Source organism: Vanellus vanellus (genome assembly GCF_965231255.1).
Source record: "Vanellus vanellus genome assembly, chromosome: 11".
Taxonomy (NCBI): domain Eukaryota; kingdom Metazoa; phylum Chordata; class Aves; order Charadriiformes; family Charadriidae; genus Vanellus; species Vanellus vanellus.
Window position 1 is genome coordinate 11,317,629 of NC_138916.1, and position 22,423 is coordinate 11,340,051.

A 22,423-nucleotide genomic window follows, 5' to 3' on the forward strand; every position below is an offset into this window, starting at 1 on the left:
AAAATAATTCCAGGTATTGTTTGTGATCTTTTTCTTTTTTAGCTATGCCAAGTTCCTGCGGAGAACACGGGCTGCCATCACTATTCAGAAGTTCCAGCGCATGTATGTGGTCCGCAAAAGATACCAATGCATGCGAGCTGCTACTATTGCTCTTCAGGCTCTCTTAAGAGGTTACATGGCCAGGAACAAGTACCAAATGGTAAGAAATCAAAATTATTTACTTCTTCACTCTGGCTTTATTTCCATGTACTTTCAGGACAAAGCTGCTCTGTGGTGTCCCCGTCAGAATCTGAAATGTTTGTGTCTGTGCTGTTACACATAATGCACAAACAAAATATCACAGCTTGGATTGAAGGACAGCACCTGGAAATTAGAAAGATCTGGTACTGCAATCAATGAACTTGTCATTTTAGAGATATTCACTTTGTCATCTAATGTGGATGTACCTAGACCTTCAGTGCAGTCAGTGGAGAATTTAACAGGGATTTACAGCATTTCTCGAGAACGTTTTTTCATTTATTAAATAGAATGTCGAGGCACTTATAATAAACACTGAAAATGGCCTTGTGTGAATGTGCCTCCATGAGTCCAAGTCAGTATTGCTCACATCTATATACATACACGATGCACTACTATTCCTATTCTGCCCCTAATTTCAGTGATTCTGAAATGGCTGATGGAATATACTAAAGGATATTAATGTTAACAAAGAGATACCCACAAAAATAGGAGATTAAAACTTAAGCATGGGTTGTGGGGTTTTCTTTTTTTTTTTTAAATTTATTGATGTTGGGTTTGTTTTGGAGAGATATTGATAATATTTTCCTGATTATGCTTGGTAAAAAAATAAAAATTCAATTGAGAAATTAGAATTTGCTCATCAGTGATTACAGAGCTGGAAATACAATTGTGATTCAAATGGTTAGACTACAAAATGCCCCCATGTTCCATGGCACTTTTGTCTACATGAATTGTTTTAACTAGGCTCAAAAGTCAGCCTATATTTCATAGAATCATAGAATAGTTTGGGTTTGAAGGGACCTTTAAAGGTTGTCTAGTCCAACCTCCCCTGCAGTGAACAGGGATATCTTCAACTAGATCAGGTTTCTCAGAGCCCCATCCAACCTGACCTGGTTCCTCTGGATGGCATCCCGTCCCTCAGGTGTGTTGACCACACCACTCAGCTTGCTGTCATCCGCAAGCTTGCTCAGGGTGCACTCAGTCCCTCTGTCATTGATGAAGATAATAAACAGTACTGGTCATAGCATGGACCCCTGAGGGACGCCACTTGTCGCTGATCTCCATCTGGACATTGAGCCATTGACCACTAACCTCTGGATGTGACCATCCAACTAATTCCTCATACACTGAACAGTCTACCCATCAAATCCACATCTTTCCAATTTAGAGAGAAGGATGTTGTGAGGAACCGTGTCAAAGGCCTTACAGAAGTCCAGATAGACAGCATCCACAGCTCTTCCCTTGTCCACTGATGTAGACACTCCATCATGGAAGGCCACTAGGTTGGTCAGGCAGGACTTGCCCTTGGTGAAGCCATGCTTGCTGCGTTGAATCACCTCGCTGTCCTCCATGTGCCTTAGCATAGCTTCTAGGAGGATCTGTTCCATGATCTTCCCAGGCACAGAGGTGAGGCTGACAAGCCAGTAGTTCCCAGGGTCCTCCTTTCTACCCTTTTTTAAAATGGTTGCAATGTTTCCCTTTTCCAGTCAGCAGGGACTTCACCTGACTGCCATGACCTTTCAAATATCATGGAGAGTGGCTTGGCAACTACCCTCAGGACTCTGGGATACATCTTGTCAGGTCCCATAGACTTCTGTATGTTCAGGTTCTTCAAGTGGTTACAAACCTGATCTTCTCTTACAGTGGGAGGGACCTTGCTCCCTCAGTCCCTATCTTGGGTCCCTCTGATATAGAGGTGTGGGGAGAGAGGTTGCCAGTGAAGACTGAAGCAAAAAAGTTGTTGAGAACCTCAGCCTTCTCGTCGTCCGTTGTTACCAGTTTCCCAGTCTTGCACATTGCAGGGGGTACGCTTTCTTTGACCTTCCCTTTCTGGCTGACGTACCTGTAGAAGCCCTTGTTATTATTCTTTGTGTCCCTTGCCAAGTTCAGCTCCCGGCATGTCTTGGCCTTCCTGACCCCATCCCTACACAACCGGGCGGCATCCCTATGTATTTCACTGAAAAGTTAGCCAAAAGAGTTCTGTTTTTCTCCCAAGCAGGTAAATATTGACGGCATATAACCAAAAGCCAACTAGTGCTTATGTTCCGCGCGTTTCTCTTTTATATTGGGAAGTTTCTGTATATTTTTCATATGTATTAAAGTTGCCTAGATAGTCACATGTGAACATGTCCAAATTACAGCATTCTAACATACTAACCAGAAAGTTTGAAAAAGAGTAATCCCCAATAAGAATTTCTAAGTAGTAAGATCCCCATGCTTGACTGGGCTGTGCTTTTGTACAGGTATCTACTTGCCTTTTTGTTGGAATTCTGAGCATTTTCATTATTCCGAAGCATATTTTATGTTGGGAGATTATATAAAATATGTTTTTCACAGCAATCTGACAGATGTGACAAAGTGAGACGTGGGTCACAGCAATATGCGCACCAAAAGCCATCCTTAGGAAAACGGGAGATGATTCTGTATGCCTGAAGGGAGTTGTGGGAGTGATACACACCACATCTGTCCTGTAGCCCAGGGTTTTATAAACCTGTTCTATTCCCTTTTAATAGAGATGGCAGATTTCTGGAGGGGTCCCCATAAGGCATGGTCGGAGTTGCCTGTCAGGGAGTATCCCTCGCGAGCAGTGGATTGTTCAGCACACTAAAACATGAAGTTCTGACAAGTGCCCCGGTGGTGTGCTGTGTATACGGTGTCCTCCTAAGGGGGAGTTTTATTAAAGCTGAGACGCAGGGGTGGCCAGAGAGAGACGCGCAGGTTCTGCTTGCCACGGGAAGGTAAACACGGTTGTTCTGAAGTTCATGATGATTGCAAATGAGTGAAACCGAAAGGGTGGCCCTGTGACAGCACACTTGGGCTAAGCCGTGACTCTGTAAGTAATATATGGTACACGTGTTGTTCGTTAGGATTGTGAAAGGTCCCTGTTGTTGTTGTTAGAAGAGAGGGCATGTGTTGCAGTCACGTGACTCATTCAAGGAATTTAAAATGGTTGAATCATCTATTTCACACATCCTGAGGAGAGCTTCTGCCTGAGACGTTGCAGTGTGCTTCTCAGCTTGACAAGGAGTTCAGTTCCTCCACGGCTTTCACATAAGCTTTCCGGGGAAATACCTGGTAAACTAAGTGACTTTTCTGGTAACTGTCACCTTATGCTGGAGTGGCCGGTTTCCTCACTGGATCGCATGGGGGTGAGAATTCACTGGCAGATGAGGACCGTCCCTGCACGATGGAGGTATTTTATGGGACTTGTTGCTTTCAAACTTGAGGTGAAAATGTTGAAAGCTGGTTGTATTTGAGCTGTTCAGGCACCCGCGGGTGGGCAACCTGAAGGACTATTCCAGGAACCATGTAAGAAAGAGGCAGGAATGCTGACTGTATGACATGCAGTCAGGAGGACTTTGGCTTTTGACCTTGCTGTACTTTTGAGATAGCTATTTCCTTACCTCGGTGTGCTATTTAACCGAGTGCTGGAACTTCAAGTCTCATTTTTTCTGCAGAAATAAATGCTAAGGGAGAAAGGTTGTGTATCTTATAATCTTGCCATTTTACCAGTGAACCTTTTAAATTCATTGATCTGGAAATGCAATGCTTCTAACACATTTCAGTTCATTTGCTAAGAACAATAAAAGAAAATAAAATTGTTGTTATCCTGCTAGTTTGTCTTACCAGCTTTGTGGCAATTCAGTGTAAGAATGTGAACTGCATATGACCGTTAACCTACCAAATCCAAGAAGTAAAATAAAATCTTAAATAGTTTCATTCTTTAGAGTAAGCAGTTTAATGTGCAGAAGCTTTATTATGTGAACTTTAAAGTTCTAAAGTCTGAAAGCCCTGGGGGTTTGGGCAGGCTCTCTGGGCATAGCTGTGGTCTGCTGGAATTCAGGTTCTCCAGACCTGGGGGATCTCTGGTTGAATCAGTGGCTGAAGGATCCAAAAACAAGTAGTGGACTCTTCCTACTGGAAGTCTCTGGCTAACACACTGATGAAGGTTGTTGGCATTCTTGACTGGTTTTCATAAAAAAATATTTAAAAAAAAAATTATGATCTTTTTTTCTTTTACACCTCAAAGCTATGGTTGAAATTTCTGCCATGAAATAACTTGGAATGATTGCAATATTAAATTTCTGATTAGAATAAATGGAGATTTTTCCATGATGGCAAGTTTAAGATATCCCCCAAAAGGCCAAAAAAAACCCCACAACCCAAAACCAAAAAAAAACAAATGGAAAACTGGCCCAAGTTGTAGTTTGGTCAGCTAGACTATGGCTGCCATTTTTAACAGCTGCTACAATTTCCTGTGGGTTCTCATGTGTTACAGCTGCATTGCATATCAACTGTGGTAATTTTAAACTTTGTATTGATGAATCCTGTGCACCATACGTCAATGATTCTAAGATGTTTCAAGGTAAAAGATGCAGTAAAAATAAAGGATTGTATTTGTAATCTCGCAAACAGGTACCATATAGTTTTGTAGTTAGCTTGGATCTGACATCAACACAAAGGAATGTCTGGTTCTTCAGTGTGCCTCCAGTTCTTTCTTTCCATGTTTTTCCTTCTGGTTCCTTTTCATTTTGTTCCCTGTCATCTTCCTTATTCCTGTCTTCTTTTCCTCTTCTTTTTTGTTTAAATTAATTCCATATTCATTCCTTGTTACTCTTCAACAGAAGTTTCCCTTTTCAGGCTGAGGTGTACATCTCTATGTGTACATCACCTTTACACCTCTCATTATGGAGCCTGTTTAACTGAGCAGGTGTAGTTTGCAACTCTAATGCCCCTTGTGGTGTTTTTTCTCAACTGTAGATGCTTCGGGAGCACAAGTCTATTATTATTCAGAAACATATAAGAGGCTGGCTGGCTCGAGTGCACTACCGTAGGACCTTGAAGGCAATTGTTTACTTGCAATGCTGTTACCGGCGCATGATGGCCAAGAGGGAGCTAAAGAAACTGAAGATAGAGGCCCGGTCTGTAGAACGCTACAAGAAGCTTCACATTGGCTTGGAGAACAAGATCATGCAGCTGCAGCGAAAAATTGATGAGCAGGTAAAAGCTCCCTGGCCTCAGGGAAAATATTTAGAAATCTTCTCAGTAGCACTGTGGGCATTCACAGAAACGCACGCTGAATTTTCATTGTAAGCTATCAATTCTCTTTTCTGCTGAATAACATTGATAGAAGAGAAAAGGAGGCCGTAGTAGAACTGGAACAGTAAAGCATCCGTTTGCGTCTCTCAGCAGCACTGAGAGAAAATATCTGCTCCCTTAACGTCAGTATTTCATTTGAAGCACATCGGTTGCTCTGTTTAAGGGGAAGGTGAGGTGATCACATTTGACGTGTGTGGGCTCCCTGCCTGATTTGGGGTGTTGATGTGCTTTGAGACTGGACTGTTCTGTCACCTTGTTAAGCAATTCTGCAAAAACAGACTGAAGCTTTTTGGAAATGGGGAAGCTGCTCTTTTGCTCCCACATCTGGGTATATTCTGTAGGGAACCAGAAGGTTCCCTTAAACCAGAACTCTAACAGCTGCTATGTCTGTGTTGTGTTTTACAAAGAACAAAGAGTACAAATCTCTGCTGGAGAAGCTGAGCAACCTGGAGATCACATACAGTACGGAGACAGAGAAGCTGCGGAGTGATGTGGAAAGGCTTCGGACGAGTGAGGAAGAAGCCAAGAACGCAACCAACCGTGTCCTCAGCCTTCAGGAGGAGATTGCCAAGCTCCGGAAGGAGCTGCACCAAACTCAGTCTGAGAAGAAGACCATTGAGGAATGGGCAGACAAATACAAACATGAAACCGAGCAGGCAAGTATGCAGTCTCAGATGCATGAGAAAATTTATAGGAGCTTGATGTCCACTCAGGTTTTGCCCAGGCTTAACTGCTTCAGTTGTGTAGCTGATAATTTTACAGTATTTTTAAGCAACGGTATACCTGTACAATCCTAAATAGGCTTGATACCTAAATAACTACACTTGCGGTAGAAGAATATACTAAATCTATATATTGTATGTAAATACATGTATTCAGTCTATTCAGATTTCGATATTAAAAGTATTTTGCAAATCCAAATACTTGAGCTTCCTCAATTAGTCAGAGGTAGCTCATTCATAAAAAGAAATCATTTTACCCACCTAGAGAGTGTAATCACATAGATATCAGAAATCTGTCTCATATGCAGTATTCCAAGGTACCTGCTTATACTTCCAAGGTACCTAATTTAAACAGTCTACTGAACACATGTATGCATGCGCAGTCTAGTTCAACAGGTTTTGACTAACCCCTTATCTTAGCTTTAACCATGAACATATCAAACAGGTTGTTTCCTGTCAAGATTACTTGCTGATAACAGTACAAGTTTCAAATATTGGAAGAGCTGTTCCATCGTTACCTGATGCTGCAGGAATACATTTCAAGATCAGATAAACATAAGGAAAAATATTAATTGATTAAGCAAAAGAAATGCATATTAACCATAATCAGAGACAAATGAGTAACTGGCAAACCTGGGCACAGTTAAAGTGGCACAACTTTTGGGCAGAGGCAAGATGTTAGATTATGGTTAGATTATACCCAATGCAATGGAACATACAACAGAACTACCGTATTTTTTGCTATTTTAGGAATATTTCTATTTTAAGGAATAAATTACATGTTTGGGACTTTACTGAAAAGTATTATGGAGTGGTTCAAGGCAGTTTTGGCATCTGCTCAGAAATGGAGTGCAGAACAGGGGAATCTGCAGTGGGACATATTTAAGACATGTAATTTGGGAAATTAAGATGTCATAATTTAGGTCACTGATTTCATTCTCACAACAAGGATGTAGTTCCTGTTAGAGCTACTGATGAAAGATGAACTGCATTCTGAGTCAAATATTTTATTATCTCTGTAGCTGGTGTCGGAGCTGAAAGAGCAGAACACATTACTGAAAACAGAAAAGGAGGAGCTGAACCGCCGCATCCACGACCAGGCAAAGGAAATAACAGGTTGGCTCTGTTCTCTTGACTCAGGTTTTCTACTTCATGTTGCCTTGTAAAGCAACACTCCACTGCATAGATTGGGCTAATTTGCCTTAGTTTGCATTCCTTTTCAGTTTGATGGTTTCATTTCTTTGTTTTAAGAACTCACATGGATCAGAATTATTTATTGTTTGCATTTTCATGAAGTCCTAAGGGTTTGATGAGGGTGACTCTTACAAAGCGTTTTACTTCTAAAAAGAAGGCTCTGATATTTAATACAATTACTCTACTGCGGCTCTTCTGGCTGCTGTGACTATGTAGATGGCAGCCAGAGGAGCATAACTCTAGATGCGAAGGCTGGGATGGAGGCAGCTGCGATGAGGAGGGTCAGTGAGCTTGAGGCGCAAAGCATCTCACGTTTTGCTTTTCACATAATGCAGCACTGGACTAGTGCCTCTTCTTCCTCCCTCCCAGGATTGCTAATGCAAGGTATTAGCAGAATAACTAACTTGACTGAGTGAACCCTTGTGTGGTTACCACAATAATGCTTTAGTTCTTCATGTATTTGGCTTAATGTTTGCCTACAAAAGCACAGATGCTGCACACCAGCTTCAAACAGTAAACTGTTTCACCATCTGTGTTCCTGGTGCAGTCATGTGCCTGTACCTCCAGGATGGATGCGCTGCAGGGTAGGTCAAACTGGAGTTCTCACTTTGGGTTCCTGTTCTCCATGGCAGAGACGATGGAAAAGAAGTTAGTGGAGGAAACGAAACAGCTTGAGCTAGATCTGAATGATGAACGGTTACGGTACCAGAACCTGCTGAATGAGTTCAGCCGTTTAGAGGAGCGTTATGATGATCTCAAGGATGAAATGAACTTAATGGTGGTAAGTGGCTAAACATCTGAGAAATCAAAAGCTGTTCACAAACATGTTTAGGCAGAATCTAATGGTATAAGTTAGTAACTGATTCTGCTGTCAGCTGTTTGGCAGTGACCTGTACCTGAAAAGAGAATTTGTCCTTTTAAATATTGATTAATTAGATTAGCTCAGCCAAAACAAATACATTTAAAACTTCTGCTTGTTTGTTTTTTTTTTTAATTTTGTTTTATTTTTAAGTTTGTGAAGAAGGCTAAATTTCTGCTGTGACTTTGCTAGTGGTGTTGCACGTGCCATCCACCCTTATTTTGCCCTGAAGTTATTCACGTGTGCTAGGGTTGTTTGTACCACATTCATCCAGTGTTAAATTTTAAGTAGTGCTAGGAATATTTTATGTGGCAGAAAGAAAAAATATTCTTCTATACAATATCTGGGAAGTTAGAGAATTGCTGCCTGTGCTTCCTGTAAACTGAGCTCTTCTTTCCCACAAAATGCTGCATTGTTGCTTGATTCTGCTTTCTGCAGTAATACTTGATGGTGTAGGGTCTGACCTATCTCCATATATTTGATTGTGAACTATATCTCGTAGGCTTTAGGTGGCATGAGAGACCAGAATCAAAAATCTTGTCCTATAAATTTTGATAGCTGTGAAATAACACCAAATATTACAAGCTAGATTATAGATTGTGAAGAGACAGTCACGGGGAAAACCCTATAGTGGTATTGATTTGTTTCATTTGCGCTCCAGAACATCCCCAAGCCTGGACACAAAAGAACGGATTCGACTCACAGTAGCAATGAATCTGAATATACTTTTAGCTCTGAGATCACAGAAGCGGAAGACTTACCAGTGAGGATGGAGGTAATGTTAAAAAATTCCCACAATTTTTCATTGATCAATGGTTGAACTTATTCTTACCTCTTTTTTTTTTACATGTGCTTGTGAGGTCCATATCCTCATATTGAGATATCTAATGCTTCAATCCAACTTTTTCCATTTCCTTTTTGAAAATAGTTCACTCTCTAGTTAGTTGTGGTCCTATGTAAAAGACTTTGTGAAAGTATGCTTTGAATTCTTCTATATTACAGTAAACATAGACAAGATACTTGGCCATCCTGTTGATTTGCATCTGCAAAACATTTGCTTGCCAGTGTTCGTAAGCACAATCACTTTTTCAGCACAAAGTGGGAATTCAGAAAACCAGTGAGACTTCCTGAGAAGTCTCTATAGTGTATATTCAAGGATTAAAAGTGGCAAGGTGGCTAGCCACATTCTTAGTAGCTACATGGAATGAGTTCCCTGTTAGGGGTGAGAAGCTCATGTTGATTCATTTTTCCTCTATTTCATAGAGGTGACTAAAACTCCAAGAATGAACTATCCCTTTGCATATGCAGTGATACAAATCTTAAGTGTCCTGGTTTGAGATAGAACAAAACCAATTTTCTTTTCAGTAATTTTACTTTCCAGTTAAGCCTCTTCTAACTGCTGCGCTCTCTGAAATTAACGGTATGTTTTCCAGGCAATCTTGGCTTCTAGCAGTGATAAGGTGTGATGCTTATAGTGAATAGCAAGGAATGGTATGCAGAGAGGCTCTTGCTTATACTTATTGCTATAACAACCAAGGGCAGCTAACTTTGTTATGCACCGAGTTGGAGGGTTGGAAGCAGAAAAGTGTAGAGTGGTCCCACCTGCGGGGAGGAGCGGACAAGGGCAGGTGACCCAAAACTGACCAACAGGGTATTCCATCCCATCTGTCTCATGCTCAGTATAAAAGCTGAGGGATCAAAGGGTCAGCCCTCTTTCTTCAATGGCTGGTATCCAAGAAGGACTCTCTCTGTTCCTTTGCCTTTGATCCCAATCCATGTGTTCTTGAATCCAGTTCCCATCTGCTGCAGAGTCCAGTCCCAGTGCTTGCTGGTGATGTGATTGTCATCCTAGGAGCTTGATATGGGTTTTGTATATATTTCATTATTTTCTTATTAATATTAATCAATATATAATATATAATTAATAATTCTTCTTAATATTATTATATTTTCTTTTTATTGTTAATATTTCATTATAGCTCTTTTAGGTTTTTTTTCAACCCATAAGTCTCTCTCCTTTATTCTCTCGCCCTTCGCCTTCTGGGAAGGGAGAGGGGTTTAGAGAAAACATCTGTCAATCGTTTATTGGCCAGCCCAGCCTAAACCTTGACATTAGGATATTCAAAAATTTTCAGAAAGCTGACTGGTTTGATTCAGCTAATGAATAATAGTAATGAATAATTCGTGGTGCAGCTCCATATTTTCCAAGAAAACTCCCCCTTTTGGCCCCTCCCCAAAGGAGTGGGACTGCTAACACAGCAGAGAGCCCTCAGGTTGGTGGTCTGACTGTCCTTGGCAGTTTGCAGACGCAAAGCTTTTCCTGTGCATTCTAGAGATCTTCTTAACTGTGAGCCACCGCACACCTCGCTCCATTTGCCCTCTGTCTAGGTTAGTTATCCCCACAGTTGCTTTTTACAGGCTGCCCTTACTGTTTTTGAAAGCCTCTGCAGAAAATTATTTTCTACTGTGGATGTAAATACCCAGCCACACTGATACTGACACGCATTCTATGTCTCTTTCTCTTTCATAATTTGCCTTCCTACTTGTATTTTTCACCTTGCATAATTGTTCCAGAAGGATGCTCCTACCTTCATGGATAATCAGGAAAAAGACAGTGCAACTACATGTGATTGGATTTCACATACAAATGTCATCTTCTCCTTTGGCTAATAGACTTGCTAAATTGCTGTTCTAGGCCAGTTTTGGTATTTAGAATATAAATGAAAAAAATTAACTCACACAAGAGTGTGAACAAATGCAGCACTGAAAAGATTAAACCTGTATTTGTTTAACCCCTTAAGATTTCAAACTCCATTTTGACTGTAGACTAACATTAAAAAATAGGTTCCATCTCAACACAAACCAGTAAAGCCAGAAAACTCAAAGACTGTTTTCTTTTTCCTGAGCTGTTGGTGTGGTTTATGACTCTTCCCCTCAACAGTAAAAGGAGATGAAGTGGAAATGGCTGTGCTTGCTTGTCTGCTACGGTCGTTAATATTAATTTTCTAGTTCCTTTTCTAAGCTTCAAAATTTTATGGTGCACTTCATAGTAAATGCTTTGATCTTCTTGCTACATGAAGTACAAAATGGCTGATGGGCAATTTCTGATGCGTCTTCAAATTACAGGCACTGGTCCTTGCCCAGAAAATAGCGAGAAAGGTAGTGGATTAGGCCCAAACCAGGCTGTATAATTAGAATAATAAAAGGAAAAAGGCATAAAACATATCTTCTGGTACCTATTTATGTCACATCCCACTAAATTAACCTGTAAATCTACAATCAGCAGAGATATTTCTCTGTAGCTGAAAAACTTACTGTAGAAATAATTTAAAACTAAAAAAAAAAAAAAAAGCCTCTATTTACAGTTGTTTCCAGGTGAGTCTAACCACAGACTTTTTTCTCTCCTTTCCCCCTCCAAACAAGTAAGAATAAAAGGTACGCTTAATTATAGACCTCCTGTCTGCTAGGTAGTTTCTAGTGCTTTCTTTTGCTAGGCTTTAGGCTTAGATACGTTTTATATTAATAGATCCTTTTTTAAAATAGCGTTTGACAGCTGATGAAATATTTTAGATGCCAGTAGTCAACTCTCCGAATCAAGCAACATTTCTCTGTTCCTCTCTTTCCCCAATCTGTTTCCCATCTTTACTCACTGTAGTGCTTCCTTGTGATGTGGAAGGGGAATACTTCTTGACTTCCTTCTGTTCTCTCTAAAGCAGGAACCAAGTGAGAAAAAGGCACCGTTGGATATGTCTTTGTTCCTCAAACTGCAGAAACGGGTTACGGAGCTGGAGCAAGAAAAGCAATCCCTGCAGGATGAACTGGACAAAAAGGAAGAACAGGCTCTCCGTGCTAAAGCTAAGGTGGACTCCTTCTAGCTGATCAAATGCTGACACCAGAGTATCCCTTCTTGTGAAATAGTAGCTGTGTGAATGCTGACTGGCTTTTACTAAATCCTTATCTTCCTCTTTTACTTGCTTGATTTAACGACAAGTTTTATGCCTGGTGCTTAGAACAAGGGACCGGTTATTTAGCTTTCTAAGGTCCTTGAGATCCTGTGATGGAAGTTAACAGGAACAAAAAATGCTTGGGACTTTGCTTAAAAAAATGAGGAAAAAAAAAAAAAGGCTGTTTTTATTGAGGAATAGCAATATAGAAATTCTACTTATAAATGATGGGGGAACGAGTAATTATTCATTTTAGTCAGAATAAGAACTGTTTCAACCAGGATGCAGAGCCAAAGCACTGGGATTAGACATGTAGAGCAAATTTGATTTGAAATTCTCCTCTGATTTGGTCTCCTTAAGTACTTATAAAAATATGAAACCAATTTTGGCAATTGTTTCTTATTACTGTTCCACCAGTGAATTTCTTGAGCATCACAGCATTCATCCTGCTGTTTCGTTAGCAGTGACAGTAGTGTGTTTGTCACAGATTTGTACATGATTATATATATGTTAACCAATTCTGTGTCATAAATTCATAAGTAAATGAAAGGAGACAATGCTCATATTCAAACTAAAGCACTCAGCAGTACCAGAATGAGTGTTTTCCAGTTTTATAGGAAAATAATTTTAGCTCCCTTTCCTTTTCCTGCCTCAGCTAAATTAAAAAATAGAAAGGATTGGATTTTTGTTTCTCACGTTTGTCTGTATTCTTTCATAGGAGGAGGAAAGGCCTCCAATAAGAGGTGCAGAGTTGGAGTATGAGTCGCTCAAGGTAATAAAACGGAGGTTTCTGTTACTTTTCCTGTTATTTTCTAGTGAGAATATTGCCACCAATTGTATGTGCTGGGATAGAAAATTACATAGTCCCTCCTGTTCCAGAATTTTAGCTGGAGAAACTAGAACAAAAATTCCCCAGCAATCATTTTATTGTAGGATTGTCCTTTTTGAGGTGTAGAATGTGTGGCTGGGGCTGCAGAACAAAAAGATCCCCTAGTACAGGGGGAGTTCTTTGTTGAGACACTTAGTGCAGCTCGCAAGTTAATTTGAGCAAAAATACAGTGATAAATGTAGCCCTCTTTTCCAAACACATTATTTAAATGAATGCGTACCTTAGACCACTAAAACTAAAAGTATTTCCTAATATCTCTGAATGATGCAGAATCTTCTTAGCCTGCTGACCAGTATTCATTGTGAACTTTATTTTTATTTGTTAGGGGGAGAATAAGAGGAAAAAAAGATTGGTATTTTTTTCCCCATCAAATCTGTCTGATTCATGTATGTGTTCTGATTTAGCACTTCAGACAAAAGGTTAGCCCTGTTAGTGGAATCCTCCCAGGCACTATTCACCGTAGTCAAGAGGCCAGCGACACGGGAGAGATTGATTGATTTGTTGCAGTTACTCATCGTTTTTGCCATTTCTATCCATAGTTTTGTAGCTGTGGTTTATAGGCACGTTCGAATGCTGCTGTGTGACAGAATTGTCCCTATTTCTTGCAGCGTCAAGAACTTGAATCTGAGAATAAGAAGCTGAAGAATGAGTTGAATGAGCTGCAGAAGGCCCTCACAGAGACACGATCTCCAGAGGTAACTGCTCCTGGTGCCCCTGCATATAGAGTCCTCCTGGATCAGCTGACTTCAGTAAGTGAAGAGCTTGAAGTGCGCAAGGAAGAAGTCCTCATCCTGAGGTCTCAGCTTGTAAGCCAGAAAGAAGCTATTCAACCCAAGGTAAATAATAGTCAGCAGATGCACTGGGAAGTAAAGTTACATTGCATCACTGACGTGCTTTATTTAATTTAACAGCACACTTGAAAAGGCAAAGTAAAATAGTCTGGGTTTGAAAGCTTTTCCAAGTGTAATCCACTGATCCATTGTTAGTGCACAAATTGCAGCAGTCCGAATTGGGAGATTCTATTAATAAACCAATTTTGGGTTTGTCTACCAGCATTCATTTAAAGATACCGTACCAATCACACCAGACTGGCAGATACCGATGGTCTGGCCAGGATCTTCCCAGACTACTTTAACAATGCAGAAATAATTCTCATTTGGAGCAGTTTCATCTCTCTAGTGAGTATGTAGTTTGACTGGAAAACCTACAGTAGTTCTCAAGAATTCTTTCTAATTAATAGTTCAGTAGGAGGTACAAGGAACAATTTCTTCTAAATCTTTGCGGGATCATAGATGATTGAAAATAAATAACATTTCATGAAGATGACCAACCTACGAAGATATATAAATTCCATATTATTGCTGGATAGGTGCTATGTGGTTTTGTTGAGAAGATTAACCACTGAAATGCATGTCTTCTAAAAAGCTCTAATTCTGATGAGATACTTAGGAAAGTAATAGCTTTGAAAATAAGAGTGATACCTGAAAAGGTATCACATAAATCCAGGAACTAGTAATTTCCTTTGAACTGAGCTATCTAGTCTTTCATAACTGCAGCAAGGAATGAAGAGATATGGCATCTTTCCTTTGCTACTGCAAAGTTATATTTGTCCTAAATAAAAAAAGGCTGTGATGCATGAAGGTGTACATATCTTGTTTTAAGCGATTAATTATAAAGAAAACAAAACAAGTTTTTCTACAATATGTAGAACATTGTATATAAATAGTTGAATAGTAAATCCTTGAATAACTTATTCTCAGCAATGGTGGGATTGTATGATTGTTTTTACAGCAGTTATGAGTATGAGGGAAATATGAAGGTGACCTGTGGGACGGCTGTCAGCCAGTTTGCAGATAGCTTCTGCTTGTTAGGTTGGACAGCTGCAGCACAGACAGATTTTTTTTTTTAATGATTTGTTTTTCTTCTTTCTTGCCTACCAATTTGATTGCCAGGAGGATAAGGTACACGTTTTCTTCTACATTTATAAACTAGAACCCTTAAATGCTAAAAATACCCTCAACAATACTTCAGCTGTCATTTCCCTGCTTCTCATAAGTAACTTACATGTATTTGAAGTTGTTCTTGCACTTTACTTTGCTGTCACTGGAGAACCTTTCTCGTTATCCTATGTCCCCCGCATCCCCGTCTTCCCACTTCATGCAAGGGAACAAGTTACTTCAAAAGAAGCAGGTTAAATTTTGAACTGTTCGTTTATGGTAACCTGAACATGAAAGGAAAGATTCAGAAATTGGTCTGGTCAGCTCAATCAACGTATCTTGCTGAGTGTGTTAGAAGAGTAAGAGCAGCACTGTGATTCAGGAATCACATCTTTGTTAACTTGCAAAATCCATAATTTTCACAAAAAACCCTCTGGTATGAAGAACTACCTTGCTTTATACTGTTTATTATTCTTGTCATACAGCAAACATCCAGGACTCATGTTGTGATCTGTAGATATTGGATATTGATGAATGTTTGATTAGAAAATGTAGTTGAACACACAGTATTTAGGAGTATGAGAAACTGAACTGACTCTAAATGAAGGCTGTTAATTAAAATATTACAACTACAGCAGGTAGGGTATTCTTGAAGATATAAGAGTAATTAGCATTTCTTTCCATCAGCACAAAAATAATAAATATGTTCAGATGGCTAAAGCTTGATAGATTGGCAAGTGAGATACAGCAGTCTTACCATGTAATAAAATAATAGTAGGAAAATCACAAAGATCTCGTAAGGATGTTGGGAATAATTCTTTGAGGATCTTATATATTTTACTGGATTTCATATTAGATAAAACATACTAGGTATAAGACCTAGGGTCCAAAATTTATGTCCACAAAGTTGTTATTGTAAATACTTTGCAAAATTTTACTCAGGAAAACAGCATTTGATTGTTTTGAAAGTCAAAAAGAAAAGTCAGAGTTCCATCACTTATGTTCATTAGAGTCCTGTGGTTCCACTGTAATTATCCACAGCAGTGACTCAGATCAGACTGGCTGAGGTGACTGCAAATATCTGTTAAGTATTTCAAGTTTTACTGAAGAAAAAGTGCCATAGTAAACATTCAAAACTGAAACATAATGGTATTATGAACATCTAAGTTAAAAAATCTCAAGCCCTTGTGAATAATTTCCTCCTTTGCTGGAGTGCTTAAAATGTATGAAGTGAGGAATGGACCTTATTTATGAGATTTGAAAGACTACATGCAATGCTGTGTTTAAGAAATATTAGTAGAATTAAGTTTACAAAATTATGCTTCTTCAGTTTCAGTATTAGCAGCTGTTCCTGGTAATTTGAAAGAAAATGTAAATTCATCACTTCATGAAATTTATTTTGTTCCTTTTACATGATGAACAAATGAAAACAGGTTAACACATGAACCTGCTTATTAGACAGAGTGATATTTCACCATGTTACATGCATTCATTTTAAAAGATACACCAAATGGACATAGAAATTATGGACCAACCTCCTGCTCAGGTACCCACACTAATTTTAATATGGCTGCTTAAGGATTAGTGTTCCAGGTGGGTAAAATGACAAAAACATGGATTCAAACAATTACATTGTTAATTTTTACCCTGGAAATCATCATTCTTTTTCCAGAATACCATGACAGATTCAACAATCCTCTTGGAGGATGTACAAAAGATGAAAGACAAAGGAGAAATAGCACAGGCATATATTGGACTGAAGGAAACAAACAGGTACGAGCTCTCTTTCTTTAATCTACGGTCACTTGGGGTCTGCTGTGACACACTGTGTATATCATACTCAGTAAGTTGCATCCATGTAAGTCTAGATACTTAGAGAACACTTGTAGTTGGGGTTATAATTTGATTCGATTAGTAAAATTGCTGTATGCAATATTGGAAAGAATTAGGAAACACTGGGGAAATCCAAAATCAAGTTTCCTGGATTTACATCTTAGCCTTTAATTGCTACATTGCTCAAACTGGGTGCCATTCCCCATGCTGTTTTTTTACCTTTTGTGCAGTAGTTGTCATAATAGTCTGTCATAATACATTTATTGCAACAGCAAGAAATGCTGTAACCAGTTGGGCTAACACCGAGAACTGAATTTCGACATTAAGAAGAAATACATATAAACAAGAAAAGTAATTTACTAAGTTGTTTTAGAGCATTGCTTGTTTCTCTTTTATAGTAACTGTAATTTAGTGTGTAATGTCCTTAACATGTCATCTCATCACCATCACGTATCTCTTGTATTTTTTTTTTAAACACTTTTCTTGAAAGGCAATCTCCCCAGGACTATCATATGCTGAATGAGGACGGAGAACTTTGGCTGGTTTATGAAGGGTTAAAACAAGCCAACAGGTTACCAGATTTCTCAGAATGGTTTTTTTTCTTCGTTTGCATCTTCTTTTCTAGCTAACTGTGCCCCTTGCTATGGGTTTGCTTTATCTACAGTATTTCTACTGCTTTAACAGTTAGAAAAATATTCATCACAAATTATACAAATTAAAGAGTTTCCTCAAACTTAGTCCCCAAACCTTTCTACTTGTCAAGTTATATAATTTAAAAAGTTAGGATGGTGGCAACAGCTAATACATAATTCATAAGAATACTTGCACAAAAATAGATGGTGAAATACTAGAAGCTCTACAACTGGAGAAGATTTGTAGCCGTGTATTATTTGTCTGCCTTTATGTTGGATATCAATATGAATGTCCCTTACAGTGTCTCAGCCTAAAGAAGTACAGTCATTTTATTAATTATAAAACTATTGTTTAAATACCTTCAGCATACTTTTAACTCTCAAATAGTTATGGGTCTTATTCTCCTCGTTGCGACTCAAGTTCAGTAAATCGAACATTCTTCTCCCACGTCTCTCCGTGCCAGATTGAAACTGTAAGACACAAAATAACCAACAAACAGAAGTAATCTTGAGTTCATCGTGGTGCTGATCAAGCCCCAGCGCAATCCCTGCAGTCTCTGCAAAGACTGCATGCTGGTCACGTAATGGGCGAGATTCACCTGGTTAGGAAATGCTGTTCTGGCTCCACGTGCGTGTCTGGGGCCCATATCCAAATATGCGTTCCAGACTTCCAAAATGGTTCCTAGTCCTGCACTGGCAACTAAGTCAATAGCCCAGGAGTGCTGGTCTTCTTCAGTGTACACATTTGGTAGCAGTAACTACAGAAGGAGGTATTTTGCAATGAACGCCACTAACTCGAGTCTTTCCTTTTCTTGTGCTAACAAATTCTCCGCCTAACATTGTTTTGTAAGCCTGTGACCGTCTAACTGAGAGCAAGTGTTCTGCAGAGCAGGACGCGAATGATTGCTCTGCGCCTCTTGTTTCTTCTCCTAGCCATGCAGAGACGAGAAGCTTTATATTAAATGGCAGAGCAATGCAGGTGAATGACTATTTGCCCTTGCGTGCTTGATCAGTCTAGTTACTAATAAATGTGCCTGCCTTATGCATATTTAAACCCTGAAAGATTGTCTAATTGAACACTAGTAGTCAGTAGTCGTGTCATTTCCTGTGGGTGTCCGTACAGAATGGTGAGTCAGAGCGCTTGGACAGGGCCTCGCAAGCAGGAGTAGATGCCCACAGCACTGCTCAGAAGGAGCCTGGTACGTGGTATCCCCATCTCACATGAGAAGAATTTGAGACATGAGGTGCCCCAGGGGAAAGAGCGAGTCAGTGCTGAGGATAAAATACTGCTCCCGGATCCCAGTCCTGAGTTTGGTTCTGTGGTTAATCTTTCCCGTGCTAATGGCAACCCTCTGCAAAATGTTGGTTTTGATGTAAAAATGAAAATTATTTCTGTGCATTTGCAATTAAATGGTTTCTGACTGAACAGAGTTAACTATAAAAAGGTTTCCCTTTGTTAATATTGCAGGGTCCTAGCTTAAGCGAGCACAGTTCGCTTACAGTTCATCTTACACACTTTGTTTGATTTGGTTAGAGGTAAAACCTCTTTAAAGTCCCTTTAAAAGCAGTGACAATCTGTGACGACTCAGCAATATGTTTACTCCACATGTTCTCACTGGCACCATACACAGTATGTGTTCAATCACAAAGGAAATGCAAAGCAGTATCACAATTAGTTTCTCTCCACTTTTTGATCATGCAAGCTTAATTTAATTAGAAGGCATACTGAAGGGTTTAAAGAGTACTCTGCCTTTTTCATTTTCCTTTGCAAGCCATGGCTAATTGTTCCTGAGCAGCAGCTAAAGCTTTACACTCCCTCTGAGAATTGGGGAAGTAACTTTCTAAGTGTGTTCACGCAACTGTCGCTCAACTTCTTTAGGCTGCTGGAGTCTCAGCTTCAGTCGCAGAAGAAGAGCCACGAGAACGAACTGGAATCGCTGCGAGGTGAGATCCAAGGTCTGAAGGAAGAAAACAATCGCCAGCAGCAGCTCCTAGCACAGAACCTGCAGCTGCCTCCAGAGGCCCGCATTGAAGCCAGTCTACAGCATGAGATCACCCGGCTGACTAACGAGAACTTGGTAAGGGAAACGGTGCTGCAGGAGCAAGCTAAGGGACCTACAGACTTGCTGCACCTGTAAGGTCTTAGCAGTTTTCAGATGGCAACCTCCTGCAAAAAATTGCAGGAGTGCGGTGTTTTACTTGTAGGTAAGCTAATGGGAGCGAGAGACTTATGATTGCCGAGGAAGTAATAACATTTCAGGGAACTTGGAGGTTTGTGGCATGGAGAAAGCTTGTGGATCCCAGCTTTCAACTGATGAGTTTAATCATCGCTAAATAGAATGATTGATATCCAGGGAACTCATAAAAAGTATTCGTGCCAAGTAGTGGTCTTTCCTCTGTAATATATTAGTTTATTTTGTTGAAAAACTCTGATGTAGTTCTTCAGTTACTTAATGTCACTTTTCTTCCCATTTCCCTCCTCCCTGCCTGAAGTTACACAGATAATCCATTGTGTTATAAGCTCCAGCTATTCAGTATGTTTTGAAGAAAGGAATAGTTCCAGAAAAAGAAACTTGGTTAGAAGTCACTTAGCTAATAGTTGGTATTCTTTGTTTACTGTGCAACATGTTTGTATGAAGGAAAGATGGGTGAAACTCCTTACCTTTCCCTGCAGAGGAGTATATTCATCGTGCGTAGGCTAGTTCTTTTCTGGGGACATGTTCCAGAGATGCCTGTGTTGGAATATCATTCACTTATCACTGTGTATTGGTAAAGGCAACCATGCTACTTCAGGAAGGAAAATCCTAGCTCTGAGTGTCATTGCTTCCTCTAAACAAGCCAAGGTGTAGTCTTTCCTGCTTATGTACGTTACAGAAGTTATTGTCAGCCTCAAACCCAAAAGTTTTGGGGAAAGCATCAGATAATTCAGCAAATAGATGTTGGAAAACTGACTGCAAATAAGTTTGCCTCAGCAGCAGCTGTCTCCCACTGGCAAAGGTGAAGGGGGAACGTCTCTGACAGCTCCCTCTGACAGCTCCCTCCTGCTGCTTAGTCATATGTTATGATTTTTAGCCATTTTTCCCCCCAAGAGACCTACTCATCACATTCTGTGTTCCCAAGACAACACACAGTCCTGTAATTACATCCCAGAGGAGTTCTATTTATTTTCAAATACAATGAATGTAATTTTACTTGTTAAATATAGACTCATTCCATAGTATTTCACTTCTGATGTTTGAGTGTTGCAAGTCCACTCCGAGTCAGATATATGCTGCTTTTCCACTCCTAGCCCTAGAGTGGAAATAATTTACAGGCTTTCCAGATGCAATATTAGAATTGCAGTATTCACTGCAATCCCATCCTGATTAGCGTAAGAAAACGTCCTGTCCAGGTTCTCACGAAGGGTATATTCCAGACTTTCACAGTATTAGTACTACCAGTTTTTAAAAGACCGAACTGTTCTGCAGCTCATCTACATCAGCTTCTCTCTGGAAGAGGCTGGCATGGACACCACAACTAAGGACCAGACGACCTGAAATTAGATATTCTTGATCTTGTTTTAATCTGATTTAATTTATATAGTGCTTACTGAAGTATCAGTGTCTCAAAGGAAGGGGGAAAAACAATCCTGTACCTATTTTTACAGTTTTATGAGGAGTTGTATGCAGATGATCCCAAGAAGTATCAATCCTACCGGATTTCACTTTACAAACGGATGATTGTATGTAGATCACGTGAATCCTGTTTCTCTGTTGTCTTGTTCGCTATTTCTGGAGCACTAATTGAAAAGCAGGCTGCCTCCCTTTCTCCCTTTCAAAGGAAATCCCCTGCAGAGAGCTTCACGATGCCAATTACTTCCCTCACTGCTTTTTTTGTTAGTCTTAGTGTCCTCTGTGTAATCTGTGTCTCTTTTTGATGCACAGTTTTGTTACTAATATAAGCCTTGCGCTGTGAGCAAAGCAGTTTCTTTTTGAATACGACTTAATACTGCCCTGAAAAAGAGGTACGTGATGCAGAAGATGCTCAATCTTCAGAACCGCTCTTTGCTTTAAAACTTTGATACATTGAAATTCAGTTCAGCAAAACAGAGGTCTGATCGTACAGATGCTTACCAAGATGAATAATGCCTGCGATCCAGTCATAGCCTGAATTCGTTCATAGATCTCTTTATAGTGCTGACATCTGGAATGAAGAAGTGTACAGAATCAAAATACATAACCTTTTAGTATTTTTCAAAAATGCAAAATATGAAGGATAAAATTGGAAATAATATTTTCATAATAATTAAAAATAACAAATTGACATAGCACCATATGTAAGCTTGAAAGAATATAATTTATGAGATTCCGAATCTTAATGAGATGTGAAATCTTTTCCATTTGTTTAGAGGAACTGTAGAAGGAACTTTATTCTTCCTCAAATACTTGTTTTTTTGAAATCATATCCCTTCACTGATACATTCAAAACAGTCTGTTGGACTTACATGTATTTTTTTATTAATTTCAGGAGAAATTGTTGTACATGACAATAAGTATACTGTGTTATTAACAAGATTTCTGTTGTAAAAGTGAACACTGCTCTGAATGTGAAGCATGGCCTCGATTCTGTTCTTTCAACAGGCATAATTATCTTATTGCTCAAGTATATTATATTAGGTTGTAAACTCTTTACTACATGATTAAGAGCAATTTTGTGCCTAATTCTAAGTTATTTTTCAATACTTGAGGAGAGGTGTAGTTTCCCAGATGGTGGTTTTGGTGCAAGGAGCTCATGGTCTCTTACGTTCTTACCAGTGCCACAAAGAATCATGCTTATGAAAGGGCAGTTTTCTTTTAAGCTGCTTTCAAACCCTTCACCTGGAATGGCTTTCAGGTTTTTCAGCTTGAGGTTTTTGCTTCCTTTAGAAAGACTTCCCTTTTTTTGATTACGTGATTATTTTATGAATATACTGCTATGGATCACAGAATTTTTCCAAGATAGATTTTTAGGGAGTGCTCCTTTGGAAGAAAAATACAGGTTTATTGCAAGAGTAGGACTTCTAGGTGCTAGGTGTTGTTCAGATACAGAATAAAA

The 22,423-nt window shown here is 39.4% G+C and overlaps 1 protein-coding gene across 1 annotated transcript in view; it reads left to right on the forward strand.

Annotated features, from left to right (window-relative positions):
- MYO5A (myosin VA) overlaps positions 1–22,423 on the forward strand; it is a 105,244-nt gene that overhangs the window by 72,580 nt on the left and 10,241 nt on the right. The window contains exons 20-32 of the mRNA XM_082488861.1: positions 43–199; positions 5,002–5,241; positions 5,748–5,996; positions 7,085–7,178; positions 7,889–8,037; positions 8,777–8,890; positions 11,832–11,975; positions 12,778–12,831; positions 13,557–13,784; positions 16,558–16,658; positions 17,209–17,289; positions 19,230–19,428; positions 20,997–21,071. Coding sequence (XP_082344987.1) covers positions 43–199; positions 5,002–5,241; positions 5,748–5,996; positions 7,085–7,178; positions 7,889–8,037; positions 8,777–8,890; positions 11,832–11,975; positions 12,778–12,831; positions 13,557–13,784; positions 16,558–16,658; positions 17,209–17,289; positions 19,230–19,428; positions 20,997–21,071 — 1,885 coding nt within the window. The remainder of the gene's footprint in view (positions 1–42; positions 200–5,001; positions 5,242–5,747; positions 5,997–7,084; positions 7,179–7,888; positions 8,038–8,776; positions 8,891–11,831; positions 11,976–12,777; positions 12,832–13,556; positions 13,785–16,557; positions 16,659–17,208; positions 17,290–19,229; positions 19,429–20,996; positions 21,072–22,423) is intronic.